The sequence below is a fragment of the Prenolepis imparis genome, unplaced genomic scaffold (assembly GCF_030444845.1).
Source record: "Prenolepis imparis isolate NDT839.2.m4 unplaced genomic scaffold, iyPreImpa1.0 SCAF_11, whole genome shotgun sequence".
Taxonomy (NCBI): domain Eukaryota; kingdom Metazoa; phylum Arthropoda; class Insecta; order Hymenoptera; family Formicidae; genus Prenolepis; species Prenolepis imparis.
Genome location: NW_028141169.1, coordinates 8,521,977 through 8,539,535, shown reverse-complemented (window position 1 = coordinate 8,539,535; position 17,559 = coordinate 8,521,977). Strand labels below are relative to the sequence as shown.

Sequence of the window (17,559 nt, the reverse complement as noted above, 5' to 3'; positions counted from 1 at the left end):
AACTCTTAATATTTTTTTCACTAGAATGGACGAGACGGCAGAACGCAGCATGGTCGCCTGATATAATAAGCAACATGGACGACTCGAGGCAACTAAACATAGTAGATGATCTCTGGACGAAAAAGAAAAAAAATATACACGTCTACTGCAAATGACGATCGATGGTTGCAATACATTCAAATATGCATAATGTTGAGCAGAAGGGAACGTTGAAGTAGGATTTAATCGATGCAACTTTAAAGTCCAGATTGTGTATAAACAACCGGACAAAATATTACGCGAATATATATAACAACGCATTAAGAAAGAATTTAGAGCATTAGTTCAGTTGGATGCAACTGTAGATAGAGGGGAGAAAATTATTAAAGTACTGCTAAAGCAAAAGAAGAAAGCTGAAGCAACGAGGAAAACGTCCAGAGAAGATCGTATGGAAAAAAGATGAAAAGAGCGACAGAAAGATCGACCGTCGGACGGAAACAGGAAGAAGAAACAACGCGCGCTGCAATATAAGGTAACTATGGCCGAAACTGCGTATTGACGCCAGCCCGTTCTCCGACACATTAATAAAAGAAATAATAATATAATATAATATATATATATACATATATATATTATATATATAATAAATTAAATTAATTATTATTAATTGCTAAATATTTAAACATTTAAGTCTAGAATATAAATAGTATATATATATAAAGATATAAATATATATATATACATATATATATAAATATATAAATAATTGATAATTATTAGACGATAACCTTTAATATTTAAGGCAAATAAAGAGACGGAAAAATATATATATACCAACTCTCACGAATATATAACTATTAATTATTACATGATATTATTATGGCGATTGCAATTATTAAAGAGCGCCACTGCGCGTGCCCGCGTAAATACATTACATAATAAATAGACACATGCGCGTTCACACCTGGGAAAGACTTTGTTTCTGGGCTTTCAAGTTTTAATCGTATGCGCGGGAAGGGTTGAAGAATTTAATAGCGGCCGAGAAAAACGATGACGCGGGAAAGAGAGAAAAGGAGAAGAGGGATAAAGGCTGACAAAAAAGTAAAGTGGATAAATCAAGAGATCTTTTTTGCTGCTCTTTCTCTATGTCTGCACGTGCAGATATTCAAGCTTCTTCTTCTCTCCCAACGTGCCTTTTCGCTGGTTAAATGGCGGAACGGTGCTTCTCTCCTATCCTGTCGCAGTTCTACTTTCCCGGGTGCGCAACGAAATAACAGAAAAATATAGCGGCAGGTGAGTGAGGGAGTTACATACGTAGGCGTGTTATATATTTGACGTCACGCTGTTAGAGCATTATTTGCGGATAGAAGGAGAGGCATGCGAGAAAGCTGCGTTGAATTTATCTGGCCGTCGAGGTAAGTCCGAAACAATGAGAAACGCAATATCGGAAGACTTCCAAAAGGAAGAAACAGTACCAGATGATATCGTTAGAATTACAGAATAGCTTTCATTTACAGAATAGCCATATATTGCGTGGTTTATGTCCCAAACGTGCTTAATGCACGAATATGATTTACTATAGATTCATGATACGAATTCCATAGAAAAAATATAATGTTTTACGGTAATATAAGATATTTTTCGATAATTGAAAGAGTTTGCAAGCCATCGTTCATAATTTCTTTATTACTATATTGTTGTTAACTTATACTACGGCTAATTGTAAGTTGTTCAATGCGATGGCAATGTCTTTGCTTTCAAAAAAAGAAAAGGAATAAGGATGGCCAAAATAAAAATTTACGCTACTCTGTAATTTTAATTGACATCAAATGCTCGTACTCGCTTCAAAGTTCCGCTCGGAGCTTCCGCTTCCGGAGGCGCCGGACGATGACTGTTATGAATCTAATCGGCCACTGTATAGCTTTAAAACCGATTACGTGCAGTAACCCCCGTTATATATACATATATATTACGCGTACGCGAATTACCGTATAATTAATTTAAAATAATGCTGTATATGCATGACCCTATAGACGAGACAACGCGATAAATAAGAAGATACGAGTTTTTTCAGCGGCAAACAACCGCAATACACTTTACACAAACACACACCAACACGCGCACACACGAGAACTACAAAACACATCCCCAGCGTCTAATCGTCTAAGGCTGAGTTACACCGACAGACTGGATTAACTAATTCTGGTTAGTGTATGAGTCTAGCAATTTGTCCTTTATTAGATTATAGTTCTACTTATATATAACACAAGACACACAGACAGAGAAAGTTTAGTTATAACCAGCGTCGGTGTTAACCAATGTAGGTGCAAATTTAAAATTCACACAGAGGGAGATCAAACGATCAGAAAACGATCGAGCTGAAAAAAAGATAGCTAACAAATGTATACATAGAGATATCGCGTAATCTTCGTCTGCGATGTACAGAGCATCGGTCGACGATACATCTTAAATGCTAACTTAACAGAAGGAAAAAAAAAAAGAAACCGAAAACCTAAAATTATGCGAGAGAAAGATCGAGAGCGAAAGGAACAGGGAGAAAGACGATAAGAGTGAGAGTGCGAAAAAAAGCGTTACACTTTAGAATTAAAATGCGCGATTGCTAATTAGCGTCGCGATTAGATCTAGGGACTAAACGGGCTAGCGAGGAAAGACATAAACGTGAGAGTGAATATTATATTATAATCTATATATCGCAAAAATAATGGCTGAACATCGGATGTTGCGTTTATTCGCGCTTCCAGTAATACAATTGTGGGGATTAAAAGAGGCCCAAAGTCCGCTCGACGGAAATGAGAGGTGGGCCCTTTTTAAAAATCCGAATCTCAATTGGGCTATGCTATACAATGCAGAAACAAACGACATTTTTAATTTAAATGTCGCATTATAATTTTTATTTATTTATTTTCTCGCGTTCTTAGTGAACGCTATTTGATGATTCCTTTTTCGTCAGAGGATATCATTTATTCTAAAGGCCACATCGTCCTTAATAAATTATGCGCGTAATATATATGACTGGGACATTCGCGTTTTGTTGATATCGTTAAATAAATAGTTCCTTATTGCACATTATCATTACTATAATTGAATTCGTGCAAGGAAATCGAGTCATCAATCGATTAATTATAATTATAAACGATGAATATACGCGCGATTATTATGTGCGTGCTGTTGTTATTATTATTATTGCATTAAACAACAGGGTAAACAAAAAAAAAAGAAAAAGAGAAATAACTTTAAATTAAGTACGTGCGTCACGTGGAACGGCAGCCATTTGTTTTTTTTCTGATGAATGTGCACGTAACAGAGGAAAGAGAGGAGAGAAAGAGAATATAATATGCGTGCAAAACGAGTCAATTCTTAACGAACGTTAGCAATACTTTTTCATGACCACAAAGAGACGTACAGTGACAGAATAGCGAAGACTAGGGCGTATTGACAAGAGAAGTCACAGTATTCTTAAGTTCCTAAATTATGTGCGCGATGTGTAAACTCGGTTTGTAAGAGGAGCAATGTATCGAGATTACGAAAAAAGGGACGAAGTGGACGAACTATCGCGTGTGTCACCCACGTTTTGTATACCACCCATTCCCTTGTGAGCAAAACAAAATGTCTCGTTATGAGATTGATAAAGCGTGAAAGAAAGAAATAAACGTGATATCTTCAAATAAATATTCAAAATAAACAAATTGCATAAGATATAAAAAAGTGATTAACTTTATCTGGACAATTGCCTTTTTTAATCAAAAATATAAGTGATTTTTGTTGGAATAGCTATTATTTAATAAAAATTGATATTGTGTATGACAAACAAAAGTTAACATATATTTTAAATACATTGGAAATGATGAACCAAATATCAAAATAGATTCAAAACATTTTTTTATCTATAAAAATAGAAGATTAAAATTTTGATTGCGGGAAAAAATTAATTTGGCTAAATATAAATGTGATTAAATATACTATAAAGTAGAGATAATTTGTGACTACACAATACTATTCTGACTTGAAAACCAATAACCATGCGAGGGTTAATAAACTTGTAATTGAATATAATACGCTTGTTATACGTAATAGATGAAAGAATAATGTGTTCACAATATCATCTTCATAAATAAACTTTGATCGGCTTTTTAATAGCTATTACAATTAAGTTTATATATAAATAAATGGTATCAAAATTATATTAAATTTGTGAACAATCGTTGAAAATATTTTCTAAGTAATATATTTATATAATTGACATTAAAAATTAATAATTTTTATTAATTTATTAATTTTTATATATTTATTAAATTTGTTTTTTATTTGTATATATGTATATGTATATATTTTTATAAAAATTTTTTTGCAAGCTTGCAGTCACAAAGTATCCCCGCTTTAAAATTAAAAAACGTGTTCGCGCGTTCGCGTTCTCATTCTCTACGTTTTATTTAGTAATTCCGTTTCGCTGCACAATAATGCTAAATATATATTACTGGATAACAGCTGAAGCCGGAGTTTTTGTAGTGCGTTTTGTATTCATCATGCATTTTAATTTATATTTTTTTTTGTTTTATATTTTTAATTTGATTGGCGGAGATGATTCGTAGAAATATGAATCAACCGTATCGGCCGAAGCGACATACTTTACGTATAAACAGTAACAAAATAAAAATATAATATTACACGGGTGAGCTTTGTAAGGAAGACGTAAAGATTAAAATACAAGTACATTCACATACACATACATATAAACAAGGACATAACACCAGCTCAACAGAACGTAGAGCGTAAACGCGGAATTTGTCGTATATAGGCTTAAGAGAAGATGCGCGAGATCACAGTGAAGAAAGAAGATAAAAAATTATTTAAAAAAATAGGAAAAAAAAGAAAAAGATAAATAAACGCAAAACAGTGAAAAAATCACAATTAAATACAATACAAGGCGTAACTTTCCGCGATTAGGAAGAGAAAGCCGAGAGAATTCCGGAATTATTTACGTCCATCTATCTTATAAACAGCAGTTTAATGTTTTGAACTTAAAAAAAAAAAAGTTACTGTGTCCTATTCTCGATTCAACAACAAATTATCAAGTTCTGTTCCCGATTCCTTCAATTTTTTTACGAAAATTTGCAAAAATTTTGTTTTTTTTAATTAAATTTTTTTTAAATTTAATAAATTTTTTTAAATTTAATAAAACAATTTTTTTAAATTTTATAATGCTCTCCTCTGCGCAAACATTTAAATAATTGAATAATTTGCATAATTAAATATTAAATAATTTATAAATATGATGTAAATTATAGTGAATCGATATCAAACAATAAATTATTAATTCGATGATCTAGTTCAAAAAGTTAACAACACAATAACTCGAGACTTTCAGCATTTTACTATAAATTTTCTCAAGCCATTTAAAAAAATTCAATAAGATTGCACTTATAAGGTTGTACTTTCAGATAAAAATAATCAATATTAAATATCAATATTAAATATTTTAACGAAGTCTAATTTCATAACTTAACACACTCCTAATTATTATACATATATTGTATATTATTTTATAAAAATTAAATAAAAAATAGACTTAGTTTATTAAATCATTTTAGTTTAATTTGTTATTATGTATAATATTATCATGAACTATGATATTTATTTTAGATGAAAAATCAGACAGAAAAATATAGATAAATTTTATTTGTATCTTTGCAATTAAAAATTAGTAATTTTATTTATGTTTTAATGCTCTATTTATATGATGACCAGAAGAATCTTTTCTAAATTTTATTCACAAACACACATAGCTTATATACATATGTGTGTGTGTATATATATATATATATATATATATATATATATATATATATATAGATATTTTGTATATAAATATTTATATTATTATATAAACTATATATAAATATATAAATTCACTTATTTTATTTATATAATTTATATATTCAAATTAAAATTTCATGAAATTATTTTTTGAAATATTAACTTTGTGAACAGGATTATCGAATTATTTACTACTGCCAATCAAACTGAAGAGAAAATATTCTCGCAAAAAATTGTAGTATTAGCAGTTTCATAGAAGAAACGTGCATTTTCTAATTGAACATTTTATCTAATAACTGTTTAATGAAAACAGAATACTACGAAGAAAATTAAATATTTATTAAATATTATATTATATATAATAAACTACTTCTTCCACACGATGTATACCGCTATATTTGTGAAGAGGCAATCATTTATTACGAAACACAAACAGTTTGTCTACTTTTAGATCCCTCTGTTTAATACCATAGTTTAACCTATTAAAATCTATTGATCTATTAATTTCTTCATAGTATTCTAGTTTCTTTGAACAATAGTTTATTTTAATATAATTTATATATAATTATATATAATGTTCTATTTATTTCATCTTTTTCGCTTTGCATCAATTTATTCTCTCAGAATTCACATAATTTTATGTGATTAATATATCAAAACACAAAAGAGCACTCACCAAAAAAAAATAACGGCTCTGAGATAATCGGAGTTCTTCCGGCAACCTCTCCTGAAAAGAAGAGAAAAAAATAGGTATATAATATATATATATATATATATTTGAATGTATACATATTCGAAAAAAATCTACGATCAATTATTAATTAGAAAACGACGTGATCGTAATATATACAAATAAGTCGGCAAATGAGTAAGAGTGAAAGAAAGTGAAAAAAAGAGAAAAAGTGAGAGAGAGAGAGAGAGAGAGAGAGAGAGAGAGAGAGAGAGAGAGAGAGAGAGAGAGAGAGAGAGAGAGAGAGAGAGAGAGAGAGAGAGAGAGAGAGAGAGAAAGTGAGAAAAAGAGAACGAATGAGAAAAAATGAGAAAAAAGTATGCAAGAAGTAAAACCGAATAATAGGAAAAGAAAAAAAAAATAACGAAAGATAGAGAGGGGAAAAGGGAAAGAAAGAGAAAGAGAAATGAATTTGTAAGAAACAAGAACAAGCAAAATATATGTGAGTATATATATAGTCCATGCGTTTATATTTATATATAAATATGAAAAATATATTAATATTGAAATATATTACATATATATATCTATATCTAGTATATACAAAAATATAAATATATAAATATGAATATAAATATACATATATATAAATATACATATTGAATGACTAAGAAATGCAAAATATATTATAATTATATATATATATAAACGAGATATATATATATATATAAAAGAGGCGAAAAAAGATATGAGGATTATGGAGATGAACAGATATATTGAAACATTGTTTTATGCATTTGTATATATAGTTATTGATGTTTTAAAACTAATATAATATTGTACTGAGATTTTTGGATCACCACCGATTGCAATATAATTAGTTGGGGAGCAATGGGGTGGCTAAAGAGGAGGATTATGCACGAGGCGCGGCTAGAGTAGGTTAAACTCTGTGAGCCTATTCGCGATCCTCAAGAGCTTTTTTTACAAGACCTATTTAGATGAAAAAGAAGTTAATTATGTGGATATGAGAAGTAGATGAGATGAATAATACGATATCGATCGCTCGTCGTATTCAGCCGCCCCTCGTGCGACTGCACATGATATATATATACACGTATAAATAAGATAATAATTATGATGACCGATATACATATAATATACACAATGAGGTGAAAGGTAAAAAAGAAAAAGAGAGGCAAAATTATGCGGAGCAGATATTAATTAATTTGTTAAACAATTCATTACTACTAAATGAGCGGTAGACCGAAAAGTTTTCGAGCACATGACCGAAGATTGAACGAGAGACGCTAACATCACACATTCATTCGCAGACACATACAGACACAAAAGGCACGAACACGTATGTATACAATTGCAATGATCCAATTTGCGTCGCGACATCAATTCTCATTGCGAATTAGTAAGAATTATTTCGGGTATAAACGAGAAGAGGAAAAAGAAGGAAATGCATTATACATATATAAGCAAATACATATGATGATATCAGAATATCATCAAGAAACTTGAATAAATTTAATCATGAAATATTTTAAACCACATATATAACATAAGAAAATATTCTATAGATGAAATCAAAGCACTATAAACAATTATGATCAATTATCGTTTCCTTCGTGATATTCGGGTATCAGCAAATGAATGAACGCTGCGATGTAATTAAAAAAGATAAAATTGAAGATTAAATTTTGGCTTTACAATGGTCCTTCGATCAAGTTAAGCGATTTCTTTTTCCCCCCTCGTTTCTCGCATTGAGAATCACGTTATTTAAGGCGCTGCCAAGAGTGAAAAGAATGAAGAAATGAGCGAATATCGTTGAAGCATACATTTACTTCATATAGAGAAAAGCAATATCGAGTAATAATTTAAACGAAGCGCAGTAGCAGATCGCACGCGCGAATCCTTCGTAATTAATTGTTGTTATTGCCTATATGACGGGTGAAGTAAAGTATTACAGCGCACGACGCGAGCGCGTATATAATCCATTATAAAGTTTACGCAAAACTTTTTCGCGTTTCTGCCTAATTGCGTGGCAATAATTGCCCACGCAACGGATCCACCGTTGAACTATGCAAATTGCTACACTCGTTCAAGCTCAAACATTTAAAATCACACACGGCTTTTCACACAACAGATATATTATATATAATTAACATTTAAAGGTACACATACTTCTTCGCATATACAATCGCGATTTCACGCCGTCAACATTTAAGATCAGATAGAACTCTTTCTCGTTGAAGAATCTTACACAACACGGTTCCGTAAAAAAAAAAAACTGCGATCAGAATATATTATAATAAATATATACGCATTTGCTACACGCGGTAGATAACGCGTACACCGATACATTCGCTGACACGCGCGTGCGTTTACACAGCCAGGAATACATTCACACGAACGTAGCACACAGTGAGAAATCAGATTGCACTTCTTCTCACAGAATTGTCGATATCGATTCCTCGATCACTTTTTACGCATCCTCTATTCCTTCTTTAAAATACGTTTTTTTTATTAGAGCGGCTAATTTAGCATGTTTTTGCGTGACACGAAATTACGCGTTTGATTTTGGTTTCCTCAAAGGTTTCGTGAGAGTTGCTTGTCGAGATAATTTACAAAAAAAATGCGATCGAATTCCCGTATCTTTTCCGACGATGTGAATAGTTCCGAAAATATCGAAAAAAATATAATACCTTAAAGTCTGTAGATAGATAGCAATTATAAATTAAATATTTCATTTAATAACAATGGTTCCCGAAATAATGTGCTTCGCTTTTACAGAGACAGTATATTCGATCTAAAAAAGAATTGCAAGTTTATTTAAAAATTTTGTATATTTGTGAATAACTGAAAATGTAAGCTATACGAACTTTTTGTTGTAAAAAATTATTTTCAAAATATTAAATGAAAATGCATTAATTGGCGGCATAGATGGGTCGAAAATCATTTTTAATTATATGTTTATACATAGAAAATTATGGTATTGCAATTTCAAAGAATTTGCAGATTAGTTATTACAAATTGAATCAGAGATTAATGGCCACACAGTTTTAATTACATTTGATAGAAAGTTTTATTATAAAAAATTGTGTATAAGTATGACAAGTAGAGTGAAAGATTTCGAATGGCACTATGTTTTAAAGTCAAGTTTCATTTTTAAAGAATAAAATTCTTAAATAAATCACCCTAAGCGTAAACTCGCTTTCCAGACACATGCAAATTAATAAAAACCGAATCTCTATCGGTAGTTATATATATCCTAAAAACATTTTGAACAAAAAAAAGAGAAGCACAATCGGTTGAACCTCAAATAGAAAGAATTTTAAGTTAGGTAATTGATTGTTTGGTATCGCGTGTATCTAGTCTTAAGCCTAAATTATGGAGTCAAGTAGAACGAGAGTCTTATTTGGAGTTTAATGATTTTTCTCATAAGAAATTGAATTTTGTTTTTTTTTCTGTTAAGTTCTGTATTATGTGTGTCTACGCTCTTTTTAGTTACAATTTAATTGCACGTGCACCAACTCGTTCATTGCCGATTATAGTGCACTGTTATCTACGCTTTCACAAATTCTGAATAATCAGGTAACCGGTGAGTTGCTCGTACAAATAACAACCGGCAGTGAATGAGTTAAGCTTCCTCATAAAGTTTTCGACACGTGTTCTAAAGGACAGTTGTCGTTCCTAAATTAAGTTACTTATGTTAATAGAGGCTTGCTAAATAGTGAATACGCGAATATATTATTGAAATGGCGGACGACGATGATCCATTTTGGGGGATACGCACGAATATGATATAAATATAACCCCATATACAAAATATGTATATAAGTTATATATACACTCACAAGGCATCATGCTATATTCTAAGTATATGATGTAATTACACTTGGCGTACGTTCATATGTGCCGTTACACGTAACTGACAACTGTTAATATTCTTCCTGCGTGCAAAAGTACGATCTTCAGTAAGGATTTGCTAACCGTCGAACTCTAATCAATGTCATAGGACTTCACCAAAATTGTCATTACTATAGTTATTCGTACGTTATGTGATTCTTATCAACTTTTATCGATACACGTGCGCAGCGGTAGTAATTACAGAAACGGAATGATTTGACAAAAAGTGAATCTTTTGAGATGTTACTTCCGTTCAATTAGCGCTCGTAGCATTATAATTATCAAATATGCTTATATCTATTTTTTCAAAAGATTCATTATTTGACAAACGCGGTATTATAATTGCGAAGTATTATCAGTTCTTCAATTAATTGGTCTTTCGACCAACCGAATATTCGTACGAATCTTTGGTATAGTTTTTGTTTTATATAATATCTATACATATATTTATCGCGTAAGATATCAAATTGTCTGCCGTAAGACTGTAATTCAATTGATACTATTTCAGAACAATCGTTTATAATAATTTGGAATGTATGCTCTCTCATACAATACAAATCCTGGTTATATTGCATTATATAAATTAATATACCACAAGTTTATGCTACTATTCTTTGCAATATCTTAATAGCCGTGTTATATCAGTATCCGTTTACATCAGCTGCATACGAGAAGTAGAAAGATGTATGAATATTGGGTCAATTTACGACGCTGTAAATAAAAATTTTAATCTAAGAATAATAAAACAATGTGCACACACATATGTATACTACAGTGTTTTATTATTATATCGTGAACGGTTCACGATACCATAATTATCATCTGGATTGTTTAAAAATACGTCAGATTGATGCAGCATCTTTTTGTCGCTCGTGTGCAGTTGGTTTAAATTAAAAAAAAATATTAATATCTTACGATTGCATTTTTATTTATTTTCCTCGTTGATTGATCGTTTAATAATATATTTATTAACTACATATTTGAAAATTATAGATTTATATACAATGACATTATTTTGATAAAACCACAAAGCAAGAAAAATTGATTTTTTGCATGTATTAGAACTGACATATCAAATGGATCTGACATGTAACACGGCTTAGTAATTTAGTATTATAAATTATTTCAAAAATTTTTATTTTATTTTTCTGTGCAATAAATAACCAATAAAATTATTATTTACGGAGAATTATGATTAATCACGGTGCTATATAAAATATACCCTTTTTTTAGATTTCTAATATTTTTAAAACTATATGTGTAAATATATTGTTTCAGAAATTGCACTCACAAACACATAATTTGATACATTCATGTGCAATGTTATAATCCTGTATATTTTTTAAAAAATCTTATATACAGAATGATCCATAATCGTACTAGTAATTTGTTCGCATTATATTGTTATTAAGAATTGAGCGATTTATAAATTTGTTGCAGTGTTATTATTTTATCACGACGCCAATTGAATTAAGATTATCGATTCTAAACGTTTCAAACATTAGGTTCCGATTTGTTTCTACGGCTACGAATTATAATAATTTGACAAATATTGTACGTTAAGTTCGATAACGTCTTATTATTCACATCGGACATGTAGCGAACGAGAGGAAAACCAAACTTTCGGGCATACTTTCTGTGATTCGCAGCGAAAAGATCGCAATAGCGGTAAAGAGTAGCAGTGGCAAAAAAGGCTCGACGGCATGGCATATAGCTTGCAATGAGGAAACTTGCAATATAACAAGCAATAACTAAGCCCCTTTTAATTCCATGTATATTAAACGATTATGTGGATGCTTAAACGAGATTTATTGAATTATAAACGAGCAAGCCAAGGGATAAGATGAAATACCAATTTTACATATTCTTACTAATCGTAAACGATTACAGTACATATAGTGACATACTAAATTATACGATTATGTATCGACTTAAAAGAAAAAGAACAAAAAATGGTATATATACACATAACAATAGGCCGCCTGCTAGCGAGCGGGCGAGCAGACGCTAATCTAATCTACGTAAGTACGTAAAAGTTTCAATTTTACACTACCGATAATAATGACATAATAATAAGATTATATAAGATATATTGATGATTTATAATAATTATAACGTTGTACAGAATATTTATGAAAGGCGCGCTGCTGGGGGGAGAATCGAGCGATCCTCTTTTCGCGAATGTTAAATCGCGGTCGCGATTGTTGCGTAAAATCGATATATCTGTTTAATCACTCAAGCAAGATTTGGGAGCGAAAGTCAGATGAAGGAAAGATCGATTTTCTGTCCAAAAGCGGCCAGACTATAATGGATGTTTTGTAAGATAAACACAAAACGATCGCGGAGCACCGAGATTGCGTTCGAGGAAGCGAATCGATTGATTGGCTCGATCGATTAAAAAATTTCATCGTATGCGTCGGTGATATTTTTCTCAAATGAGGAAAGACATCGGTCGATTGCGCGATATACTCGAGCGATTATGAGAGAATACTCGGTCTCGGGATATTTAAATGGGAAAAGCGCGAGATAGAAACAAAAGATAGAAAGTGAGAAATTATCCGCCACGAGGCGCGAGCGAGGGCCGATAATCTAATTAATTGTGTATGTATACAAACAAAAATAAATATAAAAAATATTGCGATTATAAATATTAAACTAATAAAGAATAACAATATTATACCCCTCTGTACATATAAATATATATTATATGATATGCGATGATTATTGCGATATGATTTATTATATAAATATATATATACATAAATATAAATATAACTCATGAATTCACATTATTATGTTTATTATTGTTTACTTATGATTATTGAAATTATTATCATTGTGACGATGACGAGAATGATGATGATGAAGATGATGATGATGACGATTATTATTATTCTTCTTATTATTATTATTATGATAATATTATTAATATTTAAGAAAAGGTTCACAACGTGCCGTGTGTATGTGGGAATAAAATATATAATATAATGGACATTGTTCAATTCAATCTAACGTTTTTGTGGTTTATTATATCCTACCTTTTAAGATATTAAAGTACTATAGATTAAGTACTATAAATTATACTATATATTTCTAGTAATATATTTTATTTTGCACATAAAATTTTATTTTTATTTATAATTAAAATAGTGTGTATATGCTTGGTGTGTGTGTGTGTGTATGTGTGTGTTAATTGTGTCTGTATTAACCCGAAAATATAAATAGAAATATACGTATATCTATAAATATATTATATATATTTATGTATATATATATATATATATATTTGAGAATCTAACAAAACATTTAGAATTTTGAAAATCTAATATTATACATTGATTTAAGAATTATGAGTAATTATATATTATATTAGTATGATTAGACTGTGAGAATTATAAATCGATTAATTAAATTCCCGATTCTAAAAAAGACTGTACATTAAACATTACACATTTATTTGCAAATAAGCATATATATAAGGAGATTATTATATCGCATGCACTTGATATGCAAACATTAATAATAAATTATACTATATTTTTAATAATATTTTATTTTGCATAAAATTTTACTTTTATTTATAATTAAAACAGTGTGTATATGCTTGGTGTGTGTGTGTGTGTGTTTGTGTGTGTTGTGTGTGTGGATGGTTATGTGTATGTGTTAATTGTGTCTGTATTAACCTGAAAATATAAATAGAAATATACGTATATCTATTAAATATATTATATATATATATATATATATATATATATATATATATTTGAGAATCTAACAAAACATTTAGAATTTTGAAAATCTAATATTATACATTGATTTAAGAATTATGAGTAATTATATATTATATTAGTATGATTAGACTGTGAGAATTATAAATCGATTAATTAAATTCCCGATTCTAAAAAAGACTGTACATTAAACATTACACATTTATTTGCAAATAAGCATATATATAAGGAGATTATTATATCGCATGCACTTGATATGCAAACATTAATAATAAATTATACTATATTTTTAATAATATTTTATTTTGCATAAAATTTTACTTTTATTTATAATTAAAACAGTGTGTATATGCTTGGTGTGTGTGTGTGTGTGTTTGTGTGTGTTGTGTGTGTGGATGGTTATGTGTATGTGTTAATTGTGTCTGTATTAACCTGAAAATATAAATAGAAATATACGTATATCTATTAAATATATTATATGTATATATATATATATATATATATATATATATATATTTGAGAATGTAATGAAAAATTTAGAATTTTGAAAATCCATACATCGATTTAAGAATTATAAGTAATTATATTATATTAATATGATTAGAGTGTGAGAATTATAAATCGATTAAATTCCTGATTCTAAAGAAGACTGTACACCAAACATTATACGTTTATTTGCAAATGAGCATATATATAAGGAGATCATTATCGCATACACTTGATATGCAAACATTAATTCAGCAATTGAAACTTCAATTATGTTGAGACAAATTAATTTTTTCCTAATTATTTCTTAACCTACCTCGTACGGACGGAGGACGCATTCGCTGGAGCGTTCTAGTTCACACAGATATTTTCTATAGTTCTCTATCATTAAAAACTATATTTGTTTACAACTGATACTCAAAGACTATATATTTACTGTTAACAAACACTTTTCGCGCATCTTATACATTAAATACTCACAAAATTCACGAAATTTAACGCAATTTAGGGACGAGCCGACGTACACTGCCGCGATATCTCCACTATATTGGCGCGAAACGAGTAGTGACGTAGAGCGCGCTTCGAGAATCGCAAGCGAGCTGTTACGTCATATATCGATATCTCGATATCTCGATAACTCGATTAGTACTGAATGACCAGCATGGCCGCAGACCGGTTGACAGTGAGATCACTTTCGAGGTTATCTCAATACGCTCTCAACAATTGTCAAACGAGACTTGGCACGACGTAATTCGCAAGTGAATTGAACATTCAACTCGCGATTCCTTGATATCGCAGTCAAAATGGGAATCTTCTTCGCAAAGAAGAAGCAATCGAGTCGTGTTACCGAGCAGGACAAAGCGATCCTGGTAAGAAATCCTTTTATTATGTTACATAAATTTATTATAAATCATTCTTTTAACAATGATCAAACATTAACTTGCGAATTGAAATATTAACAGTTGTTTGATTAATGATATGTTACGAACGAAACATGATTTTAGACATGTAATATATAAATTAATATTTATGTAGTATATACTAACCTTAAAACACACTATCAATGACATATTATTATTTAATCTTTCTTATTCATGTAGCAAGTGAAACAAGCGAGGGATAAAATTAAACAATATCAGAAAAAAATTGAACAAAGTTTGGAGAAAGAGCGATTGCTCGCAAAAGAACTTTTGAAAAATGGGAAGAAAGAGTAAGTACTTTATTTTTTGAATATTCCCCTTTCTTTGGATTATTATATCTGTATCGTAGGTTTTATCTATATATAATGCATTGTATACAAGCTTAACATTTTATAATTGTTTACTGTTTTATGTTTTATTATAGTTTATATCTTTAACTGCTTTTAGTAAAAATTTGTCAATTTTTAAACTTTTTTTTATCAATTAATATTATATAAACTAATAATATAGGAGCTTTGTATACTTCGCTAAAATTATTTTGCAATTCATTTTTGTTGCAGTCGTGCATTGCTCTTGTTGCGCAAAAAGAAATACCAGGAGCAAGTTTTATCACGTGCAGATGGTCAATTAGAAAATCTTGAACGTATGGTCCATGATTTGGAATTTGCTCAAGTTGAGATGAAAGTTGTCGATGGCCTAAGAATTGGTAATACAACATTAAAACAGCTACATGATTTGCTGTCTATTGACGAAATTGAAAAAATTATGGATGAAACAAGAGAAGGTATCGAAAAGCAGAGAGAAATAGATGAAATTATGTCATCAACGCTCACTGCAGAGGACAATATCGATGAAAACGAAATTGAAACAGAATTGGATGCGTTATTGGAAACAGAGTTCAACGAGAAGGCTCCTGAAATAGCAAAGAATATTACACTACCAGATGTGCCAAAGGATTTGCCAGAGCAAAGTAGTAAAAATAGTATAAAAGAAAAAATTCAGGATTCATCCATTGTGGTAATGGCATAAAAATTTCAGTAATTTTTACAGATTTTTGTTCAATTAAAACTTAAATGTATATATGTACAGTGAAAATGTATAATTTATAAAATAATTTATAAAATTGATCTACGAGAGTCATCATACATTTTTAGCTACAACCAAAATGTTAATTTTAACAATTTATAATGCATATTAAATAATAACATTTATTTTCCAATATATATTTTATCTATAAAAATGTGATGTAAGATAAATCATGTGAATAAACATAATTTTTTCATATATATATATATTGTACACTTAATAAAACTGTGTTATTAAGGAGATATTAATTATATTATTTTTTATATGAAGTTAACATATATAATTTAATTCTTTTTTCTGAAATTGCGCTCTAGTTAATTTTTGATGATTAATACATATACAGACAATGTTATATATGTATATGTATACATGCAATACACTCACCGATACAATGTGCAACAGCAGAGCTCTATAATACAAAGCGTTGATCTATAACATAAAGAATACAAATTATATGTATACAATATAGTTTTTAAAATAATTAATATTTGAAAAAGTCAATAATGCGCAATTAAATTTTTATTTGTACCGTAAAATATATTTAATAAAATTATGTCATAAAAATTATTAAACTTTTTAATTATTTGTGTTTAGATTTAAATTTATGTAAAATATAGGAAAATTTAATTTTTAAAAAGTAAGTTAAATAATTATAAACTGTATAAACAATTATATACATATATATAATAACATTTTTTATTATTAATTATCTAATTATAATAGTTTAATATAATTTTTTTTATTTTTCTATAAATTAAATATTTATATTTATTTTTTTTCCTTAAATTATTTTTTTTTATTTTATTCCAAATTAATTTTTAATATTAACTTATTTTAAACTTTATTTTAATAAAAATTTAAATAATAAATTTATATAAATTATATATAAATTATATATAAATTATATATATACATATATATATATATATATATATATATA

The 17,559-nt window shown here is 29.2% G+C and overlaps 2 protein-coding genes across 2 annotated transcripts in view; both read left to right on the top strand.

The window, feature by feature from the left end:
- The window catches only part of Rbp6 (RNA-binding protein 6), a 655,858-nt gene extending 642,467 nt beyond the window's left edge, over positions 1 to 13,391 (top strand). Inside the window, exon 15 of the mRNA XM_083050120.1 lies at positions 25 to 13,391. The gene's annotated coding sequence lies outside the window, so the exon portion shown is untranslated. The remainder of the gene's footprint in view (positions 1 to 24) is intronic.
- Positions 13,392 to 15,268: 1,877 nt separating this feature from the next.
- On the top strand, positions 15,269 to 16,792 carry Vps20 (vacuolar protein sorting 20). Its single transcript, XM_083049613.1, has 3 exons — positions 15,269 to 15,482; positions 15,714 to 15,823; positions 16,094 to 16,792. The coding sequence occupies exons 1-3, from the start codon at positions 15,417 to 15,419 to the stop codon at positions 16,560 to 16,562; spliced, it is 645 nt and encodes a 214-aa protein (XP_082905739.1). The 5' UTR covers positions 15,269 to 15,416; the 3' UTR covers positions 16,563 to 16,792.
- The last annotated feature ends 767 nt before the right edge of the window (positions 16,793 to 17,559 follow it).

Coding starts and splice junctions, on each gene's coding strand:
- Vps20 (XM_083049613.1), top strand. CDS start 15,417: ATGGGAATCTTCTTCGCAAAGAAGAAGCAATCGAGTCGTGTTACCGAG. Junction 15,483..15,713: donor AGCAGGACAAAGCGATCCTG/GTAAGAAATCCT, acceptor TTATTCATGTAG/CAAGTGAAACAAGCGAGGGA. Junction 15,824..16,093: donor TTGAAAAATGGGAAGAAAGA/GTAAGTACTTTA, acceptor TTTTTGTTGCAG/TCGTGCATTGCTCTTGTTGC.